Source organism: Quercus lobata, chromosome 4, assembly GCF_001633185.2.
Source record: "Quercus lobata isolate SW786 chromosome 4, ValleyOak3.0 Primary Assembly, whole genome shotgun sequence".
Taxonomy (NCBI): Eukaryota; Viridiplantae; Streptophyta; class Magnoliopsida; order Fagales; family Fagaceae; genus Quercus; species Quercus lobata.
The window spans coordinates 65,498,994-65,512,561 of record NC_044907.1 but is presented as its reverse complement, the minus strand read 5'-3'; the positions used below and the strand labels follow the sequence as shown (position 1 = coordinate 65,512,561).

At 34.7% G+C, this 13,568-nt stretch overlaps 2 protein-coding genes and 1 long non-coding RNA gene across 4 annotated transcripts; 1 reads left to right on the top strand and 2 right to left on the bottom strand.

The window, feature by feature from the left end:
• Positions 1-1,937: 1,937 nt before the first annotated feature.
• LOC115983772 lies at positions 1,938-5,107 on the bottom strand. Of its 2 annotated transcripts, none has more exons than XR_004090199.1 (4): positions 5,005-5,107; positions 3,614-3,781; positions 2,355-3,409; positions 1,938-2,243 (listed from the first exon to the last, which is right to left on the bottom strand). It is a non-coding gene; the product is annotated as an uncharacterized LOC115983772 (long non-coding RNA). The 2 variants fall into 2 exon arrangements; XR_004090200.1 differs by having other exon boundaries at positions 3,038-3,409.
• A 551-nt stretch (positions 5,108-5,658) lies between these two features.
• On the top strand, positions 5,659-8,592 carry LOC115987675 (transmembrane 9 superfamily member 12). Its single transcript, XM_031111263.1, has 2 exons — positions 5,659-5,897; positions 6,141-8,592. The coding sequence occupies exon 2, from the start codon at positions 6,213-6,215 to the stop codon at positions 8,187-8,189; it is 1,977 nt and encodes a 658-aa protein (XP_030967123.1). The 5' UTR covers positions 5,659-5,897; positions 6,141-6,212; the 3' UTR covers positions 8,190-8,592.
• A 604-nt stretch (positions 8,593-9,196) lies between these two features.
• Positions 9,197-10,941, bottom strand: LOC115987676 (chlorophyll a-b binding protein 8, chloroplastic). The gene is made up of 3 exons (XM_031111264.1): positions 10,562-10,941; positions 10,365-10,426; positions 9,197-10,037 (listed from the first exon to the last, which is right to left on the bottom strand). Exons 1-3 carry the CDS (start codon positions 10,703-10,705, stop codon positions 9,422-9,424), a joined length of 822 nt encoding a protein of 273 aa, XP_030967124.1. The 5' UTR covers positions 10,706-10,941; the 3' UTR covers positions 9,197-9,421.
• Between the last annotated feature and the right edge of the window lie 2,627 nt (positions 10,942-13,568).

Sequence of the window (13,568 nt, the reverse complement as noted above, 5' to 3'; positions counted from 1 at the left end):
GTAGAAATGTAGTAAAATTGAAGCTAAGACATAAGAGAGGTTAACTGCTGCAAAATCAAATTCCAAGCAACATAAGAGAGGTTAACTAAGTGGTCCTCACGTCCAAGTGGCAATAATTGTGGATGGGCGAAAATATTACATCCATAAATATAAAGAACACTTCGAAATACAATAATAAACAGCCACCAATTACACATTTACCACCTCTTTTGTCACATTTAGTGGTTTCCTTACTTTTTTCTCACATTTGACGGTTCCATCTTCACATTGTGCAGTTCCAACATTACATGTGACAGTTCTTTTCTCACATTTGGTGGTCCCCTTACTTTTTTCTCACATTTGACGGTTCCATCGTCACATTGTGCAGTTCCAACATCACATGTGACAGTTCTTTTGTCACATTCGGTAGTTTCCTTATTTTTTTTTCCTCACATTTGACAGTTCCATCGTCACATTGTGCAGTTCCAACATCACATGTGACAATTCTTTTGTCACATTTAGTGGTTCCCTTACTTTTTTCTCACATTTGATGGTTCCATTTTCATATTGTGCAGTTCCAACATCACACGTGATAGTTCATTTCTCATATTTGGTGGTTTCCTTACTTTTTTCCCCACATTTGACAGTTTCATCCTCACATTGTACAGTTCCAATATTATATTTGACAATTCTTTTGTCACATTCGGTGACTCCCTTATTTTTTTCTTACATTCAACGGTTCCATTATCACATTTAATGATTCCACTATCCATACAACCTAAAAAATGATCCTAAAATCTAAAAAAATGACTGAAATACTCTCTAAACCCAAATCCTAATTGAAATACCCTTAGATTCTAAAAAAATAACCTAAATGACCATGAAACCTAAAAAATGACTGGAATGACCTTGTAACTTAAAAAGTAACAATAATGCCCTTAGAACTTAAAAAATAACCGTAATGCACCTTAAAACTAAAAAATGACCAAAATACTCATAGAACCTTAAAAATGACTAAAATGACTCCGAAACCTTAGAAAATTTCAAAATACCTTTGAAACCTATAAAATGACCAAAATACCTTATAAAACTTGAAAATGGCCAAAAGACCCCCGAAACTCTCATCAATGACCAGAATACCCTTAGAAACTAAAAAATGATCAAAATAACCTTAGAACCTAAAAAATGACCATAATACTTTCGAAACCTAGAATGATTCTTTTTATTGGTCTTGTAATATTACCTAAGCTTTTGAAGTTTCAAAATTTTATAGATTATTATTTTATATTTTTATAAATTTAATTTAAATTATATATTATATTTAAATATTTCGTTAAAATCTTGCATATCATATATTTTTTAAATGGTAAAATATATAGTTTCATTTACTAATACAATATTAATAAACATGTATTGATAATTGGCATAATTATCAAAATTCGTATTTTGAAAATTAAATAAATGTGAAAAAAAAATCGTATTATATTCATTTTTTTCATACATTACAAGTGTCACTTACTAGTAGTTTTATAATGACCAATGGCTTGTTGTGTGATTTTTTTTTTCCAAATTCATGGCTATTGTTGAAACTAAGTCATCTAATTTATGGTTTTGTTTTCTTTTAGTTGCTTCAGTCTCTATTGCCTCAGATACTAAGAAATAGAGAAACATCAATAGTAATGATTTAGATGGTAGATTCACTTTTCCTCCATCCAAAGATACAACGTTTATTTTTTTGGATCAATCCAAAGAGGCAACTTAAGGCCCCAAAATTTTAGATAAGGCTTTGGTGTTGTTGTCCTTAATCGTATGGTAGGCAAGTTACCATCATACCTACTCTGCACACTTATTTTAGTGTGAATACATAATAATAGAGTTACATGCATTATGTACCCCGCAAGAAATCACTAAGTTTAGGGAAGATTGAAAATGTTGGGAAAATAAAAAAGGTAGAAAGATTTTAATCTTTCAAAATTCATCTTCCATTGATGTAAATAATGTATATACAAGTTACAGTGTCTTTGACAAAACCTTAAACATAATCTCTTTCTCCCTCTCTCACCCTCCAATGAGCTTTTGCTCACTGGGTTGACATCATTAAAATACGAAAATTAGTAAAATTAACAAAATCAAACAAAGCCAATCTTTTAGCTATTTGAATTGAAAAATTTCTCATCCATCTGTATCTAAACAATTTTGACAAAAGCAACTCTAGCAGCAGTGGCAGCTTTATTTGTAGCCATCTCTGTAGTTTTTCTCGCAGCCTGCAATTTTATCACATTAAGAAGTGTGACAGTGTGATTAGAACAACACTTGATAATAAGGAACATGAAAATAATGAATCAATGGGATATTAATGTCAATAAATACCTAACCTGCTCAAAGGACTGTATCAGTTAGTTAGTGGGGTAAAACATGCTTAAGGGTGCCAGCATCTTATTAACTGCATCTTTTTTCTACCTTTCGGAATGTATACATACTATATTCCTGCTTAAAACTTTCATGCCATGGCCCTTCAGAATAGTGACCAATAACAAAGTGATGGATGCCAAATACATGGATATCATTGTCACAATCATTATATCTGATAATGAGTTATGGGCACCCAAACAAATGGTGAATGGAAGACCAATTTAACAAGATAGACATATATGTCTATGTCTGAAATGGATACCAAAATAACGCAAAGTATTAGGTAATGGGTAGGTAGTCAAGGTGACATCATAGAAAATTACTGAAACTGTATGGTTAATATAAGGTGCATGGACATTAACCATGTTAACTGGCCTTTAACATGGATCTGCAGCTAGTGTTTTGGACATATGTTATGCTATGATATTTGAACCAAGACTCACTAATTTTCTAAGGTCAGTATCATATTAGAAATCTGTGCAAGTCTAAAATCCCTCCATAAATATGTTATGCTATGATATTTGAACCAAGACTCACTAATTTTCTAATTTTCTAAGGTATGCATGATGAAAGAATGTGAATCGGCCAAACTAAAAAATTGAACTTTGAGAAACTTGAGTGGATTGATTAAAAATGAAAGTCCTACCTTTAAGAACTGAAGAAGCACCAGCAAAAAGTTGGTAAAAGACATGGTATGACCTCTCGCCATTTACCAGTTGCATTACTCTTGACTGCTTAAAGGAGACTGATAAGTTCATAAGTGAAAAATGAATATATAAAAGTTCCATGCACTTAGATGGGGCAACTTTTTTCCTTTTCTATAGAACTGTTCACAATTATTATCGGTAAATTAAGCATGGGGTTATAACAGAAATTAAGTCAGTAAACTCGATTGGTATGCATCACAAAAATAGCATAACATGACAACAATTATTCAATATCAAACATGCTTACAGGTTTGGATTTTAGTACCACATATCTTCCCCAGTGAAGTAAAATGAATATCAATCAACTTCCTCTGCACAAATCAGAATATAATCAACATATTTAAACAATTAAACCAAATTGCATAGCTCTTCTCCTATCTAAATTGTGAAAATCGATGGTAGTCATTAATTATCATTGCAAAACTTTAATAATCATCTCCCAACAAAAATTTTCTGCCATAAACCGTGAAAAACCTAGGAGAACCTTCCACAATGAAGAAAAGAAAGAAACTTACAATTGGCTAGAGTTGTCATTCCTTGAGGTTTTTGCATTCCCAAATGCTTCCAGTATATAATTTGTCCAAAGGATTTCAGACTCTATCCCATAACTGCCACCACCAAGAGCAATCAAGTATTGCATTGCAATTTTAGCTGTCTCAGTTTTTCCAGCTCCACTTTCGCCACTGTAAGAAATCAGAAAGAATAAGAGAGAGAGCCCTCACTAATGGAATCTTGAAACCTTCATAAAGAAAGGACCTGAGTACCCAATTTGTATATCTAACTTCCCAGTTCCAAGTAGCACATTAACTAAGGAAATGTTAATCAAATCAAAAATTTAATAATAGCAAATTTAACTCTTAGTTCAGTTATTAGAGAGAATCAAGCAAATGAAAGGAAATGTTAATCAAAGAAGCAACTTTCAATAATTTTCCTTTTCACATTCCCAAGAACCAAACATATTAAAAGAACACTATGAACAAACATAAATAGAAAAAAGTGATTTTGCTCTTTACCATTGGTTGGGTCAGTGAGCCCAACACAAAACGTGGTAGTGAAATCAACACCAACCCAATACTAACCACCACACATAAACCCCTGTTCATGCAACCCATTGCCTCTGCATAACCCGCTTCAAAAATCCCAGCTTTCTTTTTTAGCAGAGCAGAGTTTTGTAGTCTTGCTCAAAGATGATTCCAGTCTATTTGAACACATAGCACTTAACACATAATTGCGTCTGCTCCCTAAGAGCCTAATATCTGAATAATTTCCTTTTTGTTTTCTTCATTATTTCATCAACCAAAACCTTCATTTAATTAAAAAATATAAAGAATATTCAAATTAAAAGCTAACTCAATTCGATACCCTCAAAAACCCTAATACCCAACTCAAAATCATTTTTTCCAGCATTTTTTTCATCAATCAAACACACCATTTAATAGCAATAATGATGACAGTTCAAATTAAAATCTCAATACCCACAATTTCTAATACCTCAAAAACATAAGAACCTAACACCTAACACCCAAATAAAAGTATTTTTTGAACTACTTCATTTCAGACCAGTTAGGATAGTTTCAAAATATATAAACCCACCAAAACAAAGCAATTAAACGGTAAGATATTTCACAACGTTTTCAGTTAAGTACAGTTAGAATAGATTAACCCACCAAAGCAATTGAATGGCATCGGTATGACTATTTTTTTTTTTCTTTCAAAAGACCTCAGTCCAGTCCACTTAGAATTATTTCATGTTGAATCATATAACAAGTTCCACTCCGTACCTAACACCCATATGAGAGTGCAATGATATGCAGCCAATACCCATATGAGAGATCAATGATATGCAGCCATATGAGAGAGTAGTGATATGCAGCCAACACTGATCATTTGGAAATTAGAGTTTTACCTTCATTGATTGACAGAATGCTGAAAGGAGTTCATCATTGAGAAAATTCGAGATAATATCTGCTTCTTGGTTCGCCCCCAGAATTGAGAGAAGATTTGCTTCTTTGTTTTAGGTTTATTTTTGGATTTTATACGGTAACTTGCTCTACCGGTACTATGTTTTTCACTTAACATAAATCCACGGTCAGGATTAAATCCATGAAAATGGACGGCCAAGGCTTGTGGGGGTACCGTACCCACTAAAAAAATTAGGGGTACCGAAGAACAACCCCATCTCATAAATATATATATATATATATATATATTTATATAAAAGATTTACTCTATTAATTGTTCTTTTATATCAAATACTAATTATTAGCTACCTTACACATCATTTTTTTTTAAAAAAACATAGAAATCATTCATTAGTTTTTTTATTTTTTATTTTGGGATGAGATAAGAAATCATTCATTAGTTGATAGCATTTGATTTTTTTTTTTTAATTATTAAAAAGAAGCCCTTAATTTATTAGGGTAAAATATAAAAACATCATTAATTACATAATTATTATACAAATTTATTTCCCTTTCAATTTGATTAAAAAATAAATAAAATTAACAATAACGCCCCACCCACATCTATTTGATAATCGTGGTAGTAACCATCCATCACTTTTATCAGTAGCGTGTTTCTCATTGAACGAAGGTTCCAGTTATATCATTCTCATAGCATAGCATAGAATATAGCATAGCATAGCATATAGCATAGGGTTCCCCTTCCAACTCTTGCCTTTCTTTTATCGCTCACCCCCGATTGCTCTCCACTCAGAGAGAGACAGAGACAGAGAGAAAGAAATATCCTCAGATCAACAACAAAATCAGATCTGTGCTTTGATCCGATCTCGCTCCACAGGTTCGTTTCTCTCTTCTTCTCCTCCTTTTCCCATTTCATTTTCCTGTACAAATTTTCACAGATCTGTGCCTATTCTTTCATTCTTTTTACCATTTTCAATAACTGAACCCCTTATCTTTGCGTTGTTTTCTGTATCTGTTACGATCTGTTTCTAAAAATGAATTCTTTTACATGTTGTCAGCAATGATTATGTATACGGATCTGTAATTCTTGTTGTTTTTTTTGCTTTCTTTCTTTGTGTAGCCTTGTAGCTGTAACTCACACACACAGATCCACCATCACTGTTTCTAAGATCTGGGTCTTTTCAGTTTCGCAATGGCTTTATCAAAGCCATTCTTGAAATGGGTTTTCCTGTTCTTGGTTTTTCTCTCTGCACATACTACTTGCAACGCATTTTACCTTCCTGGAAGCTATATGCACACATATTCGCCTCGGGATTCCATATTTGCCAAAGTCAATTCCTTGACTTCCATCGAAACCGAGCTTCCTTTCAGCTACTATAGTCTCCCTTACTGCCAACCCCCTGAGGGTATCAAGAAAAGTGCTGAGAATCTCGGCGAGCTCCTCATGGGAGATCAGATCGATAACTCCCCATACCGTTTCCGGATGAATGTTAATGAAACAGTTTACTTGTGTACTACCCAGCCGTTGAAGGAGAACGAGGTTAAGCTCTTGAAACAGAGAACCCGTGATTTGTATCAAGTGAATATGATTCTTGATAACTTGCCTGCCATGAGGTACTCTAGGCAAAATGATGTGAGCATTCAGTGGACTGGGTATCCTGTCGGGTTCACTCAAAATAATAAGGAAGATTACATCATTAATCATCTCAAGTTCAAGGTTTTGGTTCACGAATATGAGGGGAGTGGTGTGGAGATCATTGGGACTGGGGAAGAAGGTATGGGGGTGATTTCGACTGATGCGGATAAGAGAAAGGCGTCCGGGTTTGAAATTGTTGGTTTTGAGGTTGTCCCTTGCAGTGTGAAGCATGATCCCGAAGTCATGCTGAAACATAAAATGTATGACAATATTGATCCTGTGACCTGCCCTTCTGAGCTTGACAAGTCTCAGATAATACGGGAGCAAGAGAGGGTGTCATTCACCTATGACGTTGAATTTGTGAAAAGCGATATAAGATGGCCATCAAGATGGGATGCTTATTTGAAGATGGAGGGTGCCCGAGTCCACTGGTTCTCTATCTTGAATTCAGTAATGGTTATCTTTTTCCTGGCTGGTATAGTTTTTGTTATATTCTTGAGGACAGTGAGAAGGGATCTAACAAGGTATGAGGAATTGGACAAAGAATCTCAAGCTCAGATGAATGAGGAGCTTTCTGGGTGGAAGCTTGTTGTGGGTGATGTCTTCAGAGAACCAAATTGCCCCAAGCTACTTTGCGTGATGGTCGGTGATGGGGTTCAGATTTTAGGGATGGCAATTGTCACTATTGTTTTTGCAGCTTTTGGTTTCTTGTCACCAGCTTCACGGGGAATGTTACTTACTGGAATGATTGTTCTGTATCTTTTCCTTGGAATTGCTGCTGGTTATGTTGGTGTACGCCTCTGGAGAACCTTAAAGGGAACTTCAGAAGGTTGGAAGTCTGTTTCCTGGTCGGTGGCATGCTTCTTTTCTGGAATTGTCTTTGCTATCCTCACGGCATTAAATTTCATTCTATGGGGCAGCAAGAGTACTGGTGCCATTCCCATTTCCTTGTACTTTTTACTGCTGTTCCTCTGGTTCTGCGTTTCAGTGCCACTTACCCTCCTGGGAGGATTATTGGGGACACGAGCTGAGGCAATTCAGTACCCTGTGCGAACCAACCAGATCCCTAGGGAAATTCCTGCACGCAAATATCCATCATGGCTTCTTGTTCTTGGTGCTGGGACCCTGCCATTTGGAACCCTCTTTATTGAGCTATTCTTTATTCTTACTAGCATCTGGCTTGGCAGGTTTTATTATGTCTTTGGGTTCCTGCTGATTGTTCTTTTGTTGCTAGTTATTGTTTGTGCTGAAGTGTCAGTGGTCCTCACCTACATGCATCTATGTGTGGAGGATTGGCAGTGGTGGTGGAAAGCTTTCTTTGCTTCAGGTTCAGTTGCCCTTTACGTGTTCCTGTACTCAATCAATTACTTGGTTTTTGACCTGAAAAGTTTGAGTGGGCCTGTGTCAGCCATTCTATATCTCGGCTATTCACTGATCATGGCATTTGCGATCATGTTGGCAACTGGCACCATTGGCTTCCTTATGTCTTTCTACTTTGTTCATTACCTATTCTCGTCCGTAAAGATTGATTAAAAAGTGATAGCTGGTATTCTTCATCAACCAGTTGCAGAAGGCTCTGGTATGTAGGAAGAGGAAAATAATTTTCTCGGATAATCTTTTTGGCGTTTACTTGTCTGAGGCTGACTGTTTACAGCTCATATTAAGAGGCTCTCAGATGGTTTGATGATGCTATAAAAGCCTGTTATATTTTCTATGCATCTTGAGTTTAGAGAACAGCAAAGTTGTAATCCCCCCTTTTCTCTCTTTGTTGTACTTTTTTTATGCTTTTCCACAATTACTAATATTGAGGTTCATTTGCACTATCTGTTTCAGTTTAATCATATTGTTCTAGGAAGTTGTAATTGTTTGAACTTTCTATCCTTATTCTCTTTCATTTTATAATTGAATAGAAAGGTTGATTGGTCATTTGATTTTACTCATGCTGATGACCGTTTTTAATTTGTAAAATCAGAGTAGTTGCTCTTTAATTTGTATATTAGTGGAATTGGTTACGTTAAGCATTCATGGAGAACCCCATTGTCGGAGATTAGAATTTACTCAATTTAGAACTCCATTGCTGTAGGTAGGGTCCATTCCTTAAATTTTGATTTAGTAAGGTGTGGACTGGAGAAAATATCTTATTAGTTGTTATAAGTCTGAGAACCCATTACCTGTGGTCTTCAGCATCCATGTATGGTTCTAAGACATGTTTGGATGGCCTTATTTTCATCAGCTTATTCTGTTTAATTGTGCAAAAGTATAATTATAACTTGACAAGGATAATGTTCTAAAAAATTGTACATTTTGTTTTAAGATGAAAATAAGTTAATTCAAACTTTCACACGCATGCACCCGCATAGTTATAGTGGACTTCGTCATGTTTGTGTTTGGGTTAGGGTCTAGGTGTTACTTGAACTAAAATTTTGTTTGTCTTTGTGTATTACTGTTTTGGGTAAACCTCTCTCTAATGTTTGGATTGCTTGATTTCATTGAAGGAAAAAAATCATGGATCTATGCCTGATGAAAATGCTAACGAGTACTTGAGAAAGATAAATACTCTGATTTGCTACATATTAAGATTGATTACATAATGGAGGCATTAATTAACAGGTCTATTTTCAGTCCTTAACATCTCATTTCTTACAGAACTAAACAAGGATCACAAGATAGGTAGACATCATGTTACAGCAGAAAGAGAGAGAAAGAAGTGGTCGGGTGGGTTGTTCCAAACAACAAGAGGAGTAAATATAATATATAAAATCCCCTTAATGGAACTTGAGGCTAGTCAAGATATTGTTGTTGACAGGGTCAGCCAGATGATCCAAGAGGTTTTGGTAAGGTCCAACACCTGTAACAAGAGCTTGTATAAAGTAACCCAAGATAGCCAACATGGCCAACCTTCCATTCTTGATCTCCTTGAGCTTCAAGTCATTCAATGACTTCTCATCCTTTCCAAGGCCAAGTGGGTTAAACAAGGGTCCGCCAGGGTAGGCTGGGTTACCAGTCCCTCCCAAATACTTCTCTAACCCCAAGAAGTACTGTTTGCTCATAGACCCTGGATTGTACCAGTCTTGGAACCTCCTGTGCTCTGCAAATCCCATCAGTGCCAACTCAAATACAAAAAGTGTGTAAGGGTCTGCCCAGTAGTTGTATGTCCCGGCCGGTGGGATGACTCCAGTTTTGAACCAAGGGAGGGCTGTTTCCTGAGGAATGAGGCCAAGCTGCCCCAAAATCTCGGGTGCTATGGCACCCACTGCACCCAACATGGCATAACGTCCGTTGATTACCTCACCATAGGCTAACCATCTGGGCTCAATGAACCCGCCTGTACCCTCTGGGTCCGAGAGGCCTAGAGGGTCGAATCCATAGTCACCAGGGAGGCTGTATATTTTTCAAAGAAGTTATCAAAATGAAGCCCAAGGCAGGTGCATTAAACATCCGTAAGAAAATAAAGCATGAAGCATGGACATATGACATATTTACTTGTAAGTCTTCAAAATAAATAAAAATACTATCAAAATCTTTAAAAACATATCTGAAATTATATGAATTTTTTAAAATATAAGTTTTTTTTTTTAATATTTTATTTTACTTCCAACATAGGGAGAATACGCATGCATTGAAAAAAAAAAAAAAAAAAAGGAATTTCGAAGTGTTCAAGCTCCTTAGAGAAATGTAGAAAATTGCATGCGTGAGTTTAAGAGTTACCTGCCGTCCAAGTAAGTAAGACTCTGCTTGGATGCAAACCACAAGGGTCTATTTGCTCCTTGCTGATATCAAATCAATCGAGCACATAAACAGGGAATAATGTTTAGTAGTAAGTAAACTGGTTTGGACACAAATGTACACAATCTATTACACTTCAGTGAATAATAATATAAGAAGAAGAAGAAGAATAAACAAACCTTAACAGGTGGAGTGGTTGCTGCCCTTACTGAAAAGGAAGCTTTTCTTGAGGACCCAATTGAAGATCTTGCTCCAAGTACCTTCCTAGCTGCCTCCACTGAAGAGGTCAGAGATGATGATGATACAAGTGCTTGTGTTGCCATATTCTTCTTCTTCTTCTTCTTCTCTCTCCCTCTGTTTTGTGATCAAAGTAGTGGTAGTAGTAGGTAGATTAGAGTACTATATGATTGATTATCTAAAGAATGAAATCTGGTGTGAGGATAGTGTATTGCCCCTTATACAAATGGCAGAAAATATGGGCCAATCAAGGCATCTACTTGTGGACACAGTGGCACTGGTTTTCTGGTTGTTATTCGAGGTGGCCCGACTTTCAGATTAGCCCAGCATCTGATTCTCCAACAAGGAGTGTACACGTGGTATTGTTACTTGGATAAGGGATTTGCCTCTTCCAGATTTCTCTCTTTCAGAATCTCCATTCTTCACGTGGCTGCCTCTAAATCACTTATTTTACTACTAGCGAGATTTTAAAATGTGGAATTGTTCCTTTTCCCTACCCTCTTTTAAGGTCCGGAGGCATCCCATCGTATATATTACTAGATACTTACAAATTACAATTTTTATGGATGCGAAAGATTGAATTATATATATATACTCGGCAAAATATATATATATATAGACAAAATTTAAGTAAAGTACTTTAGGTGCTGTTCATTAGGTTTCTCCTCTTAGAATTTAACCATGTGACTATTTAACTAAAAAATACACTTTCATCTAATAAGAAAAGAAAATCCATATAACAGAATTTTAAAAAAAGAACCTAAGTAACAGCACCTAAATACTGTACACATATATATATATATAGGTAAATTATATTTACATTTTTTAAGGTTTCACAAAATAATTATCTCCTCCTTAAATGTTTCATGAAATAATTACCCTTGAAGTTTATATAAATTCAAGCTCTTGCTCTCTCACACAACACATTATGTAATAGAATTATCTATTTTAATAAAATAATAAAAATTTCTTATGCAAACTATGGATGAAACGACACTTTTCCTCATATTTGTATAAATAAGTAATAAAAATATATTTATTTATTTATTTAAATAAAAAATAATATTTGAAAGTTGCAGTATGAAAAAAAAATAAACTTATTTATTGTATATATATAATCCTCAAGGGAAAGTCATGTATGAGACGTTTGAGGAAGTAGCATTTCAAGAAACCTAAAAGAAGGTTGGTCTAAATTTTTTGATGTTGATGTAATTTTCTTTTTCTCTTTTTTTAATGAAGAAAGAAGTTGGTCGGACCGTGAGCCATGTCATTCTACCTCAAAACCAACTAGTGATAAGGAAGACACATTCAAATCTTTTATGATATTCGACATCACGCCACACGGGCGTGTTTTTAGAGTGGTTGTAGGGAATTAAATTGTGGTCCCCCAACAGTCCCTCCCTTACAATGACACTCTTATGACTCGAACCCATGACCTTGGCTCTAATACTATTTGTCAGACCATGAACTGTATCATTCCACCTCAAAACCAATTGGTGATGACGAAGACACACTCAAATCTTTTATGGCATTCGACATCACGTCATGCAGGCCTATTTTTAGAGTGGTTGTAGGGAGTTAAATTGTGGTCCTCCAACAAAGTATAAATAGTCAAGAAATGAAATATGTTAAATTACAAATGACTAAGGAGGATACAAAAGGGTTCATTACAAATCACCAAGAACTTATTGGTTCAATGGTACTTTCAGCTTGAAACCACAGATCCTTAATCCCAATATTGTTATTGTGAAGTTCAAATATTCAAGGAGATTCTTAGAGTCAATCAAAGGGTGTGAGTCACGTGTGGGGGTTTGTGAGAAGTTAATGAGTAAGGAGTTCAAGTCCGGAACGAGGATTCAAAAATGAGGGGGGCCAAAGTATATAAAAAAAAAAATTGTATAGACCAAACTTAAAATAAGCTTGTTCAATTGAATTGTGTTAATTAACATCATAATATATTCGTAGTAATTCTAGATTATTCAATAATGAACTATTACCAATTTTATATACGGTGATTTTTCAAAAAATTATTTGATGGATTTTAGAAATTAGGACATCAAACTAAATGTTGACAATACTGCATTTTCAATATGAGCTTCTAAATTATTTTGAATTTTTCTTAATAAAAAATCAAAATTGAACATTATTTTTCCATGATCTTAAAAAAAAGCAACAATAATTAATTATAAGGAATTTATCCTCCTTCTACCTAACCATTTAAATAATATTTTGACATAAGATTGATGAATTTATCTCGTTTCTTAAAAAGTAACATTACCAAACAATTTATTACAGCAAACTCATTATATAATTTTTTTAATAAAAAAATAAACATTATTATTACAGCAAACAGTCAAACACAACTAAAAACTTTTTAAAAAGTAACTTAAAAAAAAAAAAAAATAGCATTAAGCACTTCACAGTTCACTCTATGTGAACTGAAAATCATACATTTGATAATGCCAAATTTGTGCTTTACTTTTGTTGTCAATATTAGTTTGTCTACAAGTAATTCATATTATTTTTGGGGCAATTGGGTTTCTTTGTCTACCGGTAATTCATTTTTTTTTTTGGGCAATTGGGTTTCTTTGGGCGAGATTTGTGCTTTATTTATTTGTTATTATCCAGAGGTTATTTTAATTATTCTTCAGGCAACTGGGCAAAAGGGATAGAATAGAACATATACTTTTAGATTTTATGGGCCAATTTATAATTTTTTTTGGAGGGAGGGGGCCAAGATTGCATATTTTGGGGAAAATTGAAAATTTTCTTTGTGTACACACATACTAAGAATTTTTTTTTTTCAAAATTTGCCCAGCCTAGGTTTGTCTCTGAAGGAGTTCAAAGGGTTTTCAATAAGTTATCTACGAAATAGAGACTCGATTTAAGGGTTTGAATCATACGGTAAACTTATCATTTATTAGTAAATTTTTTCACTGGGGTAAGAGT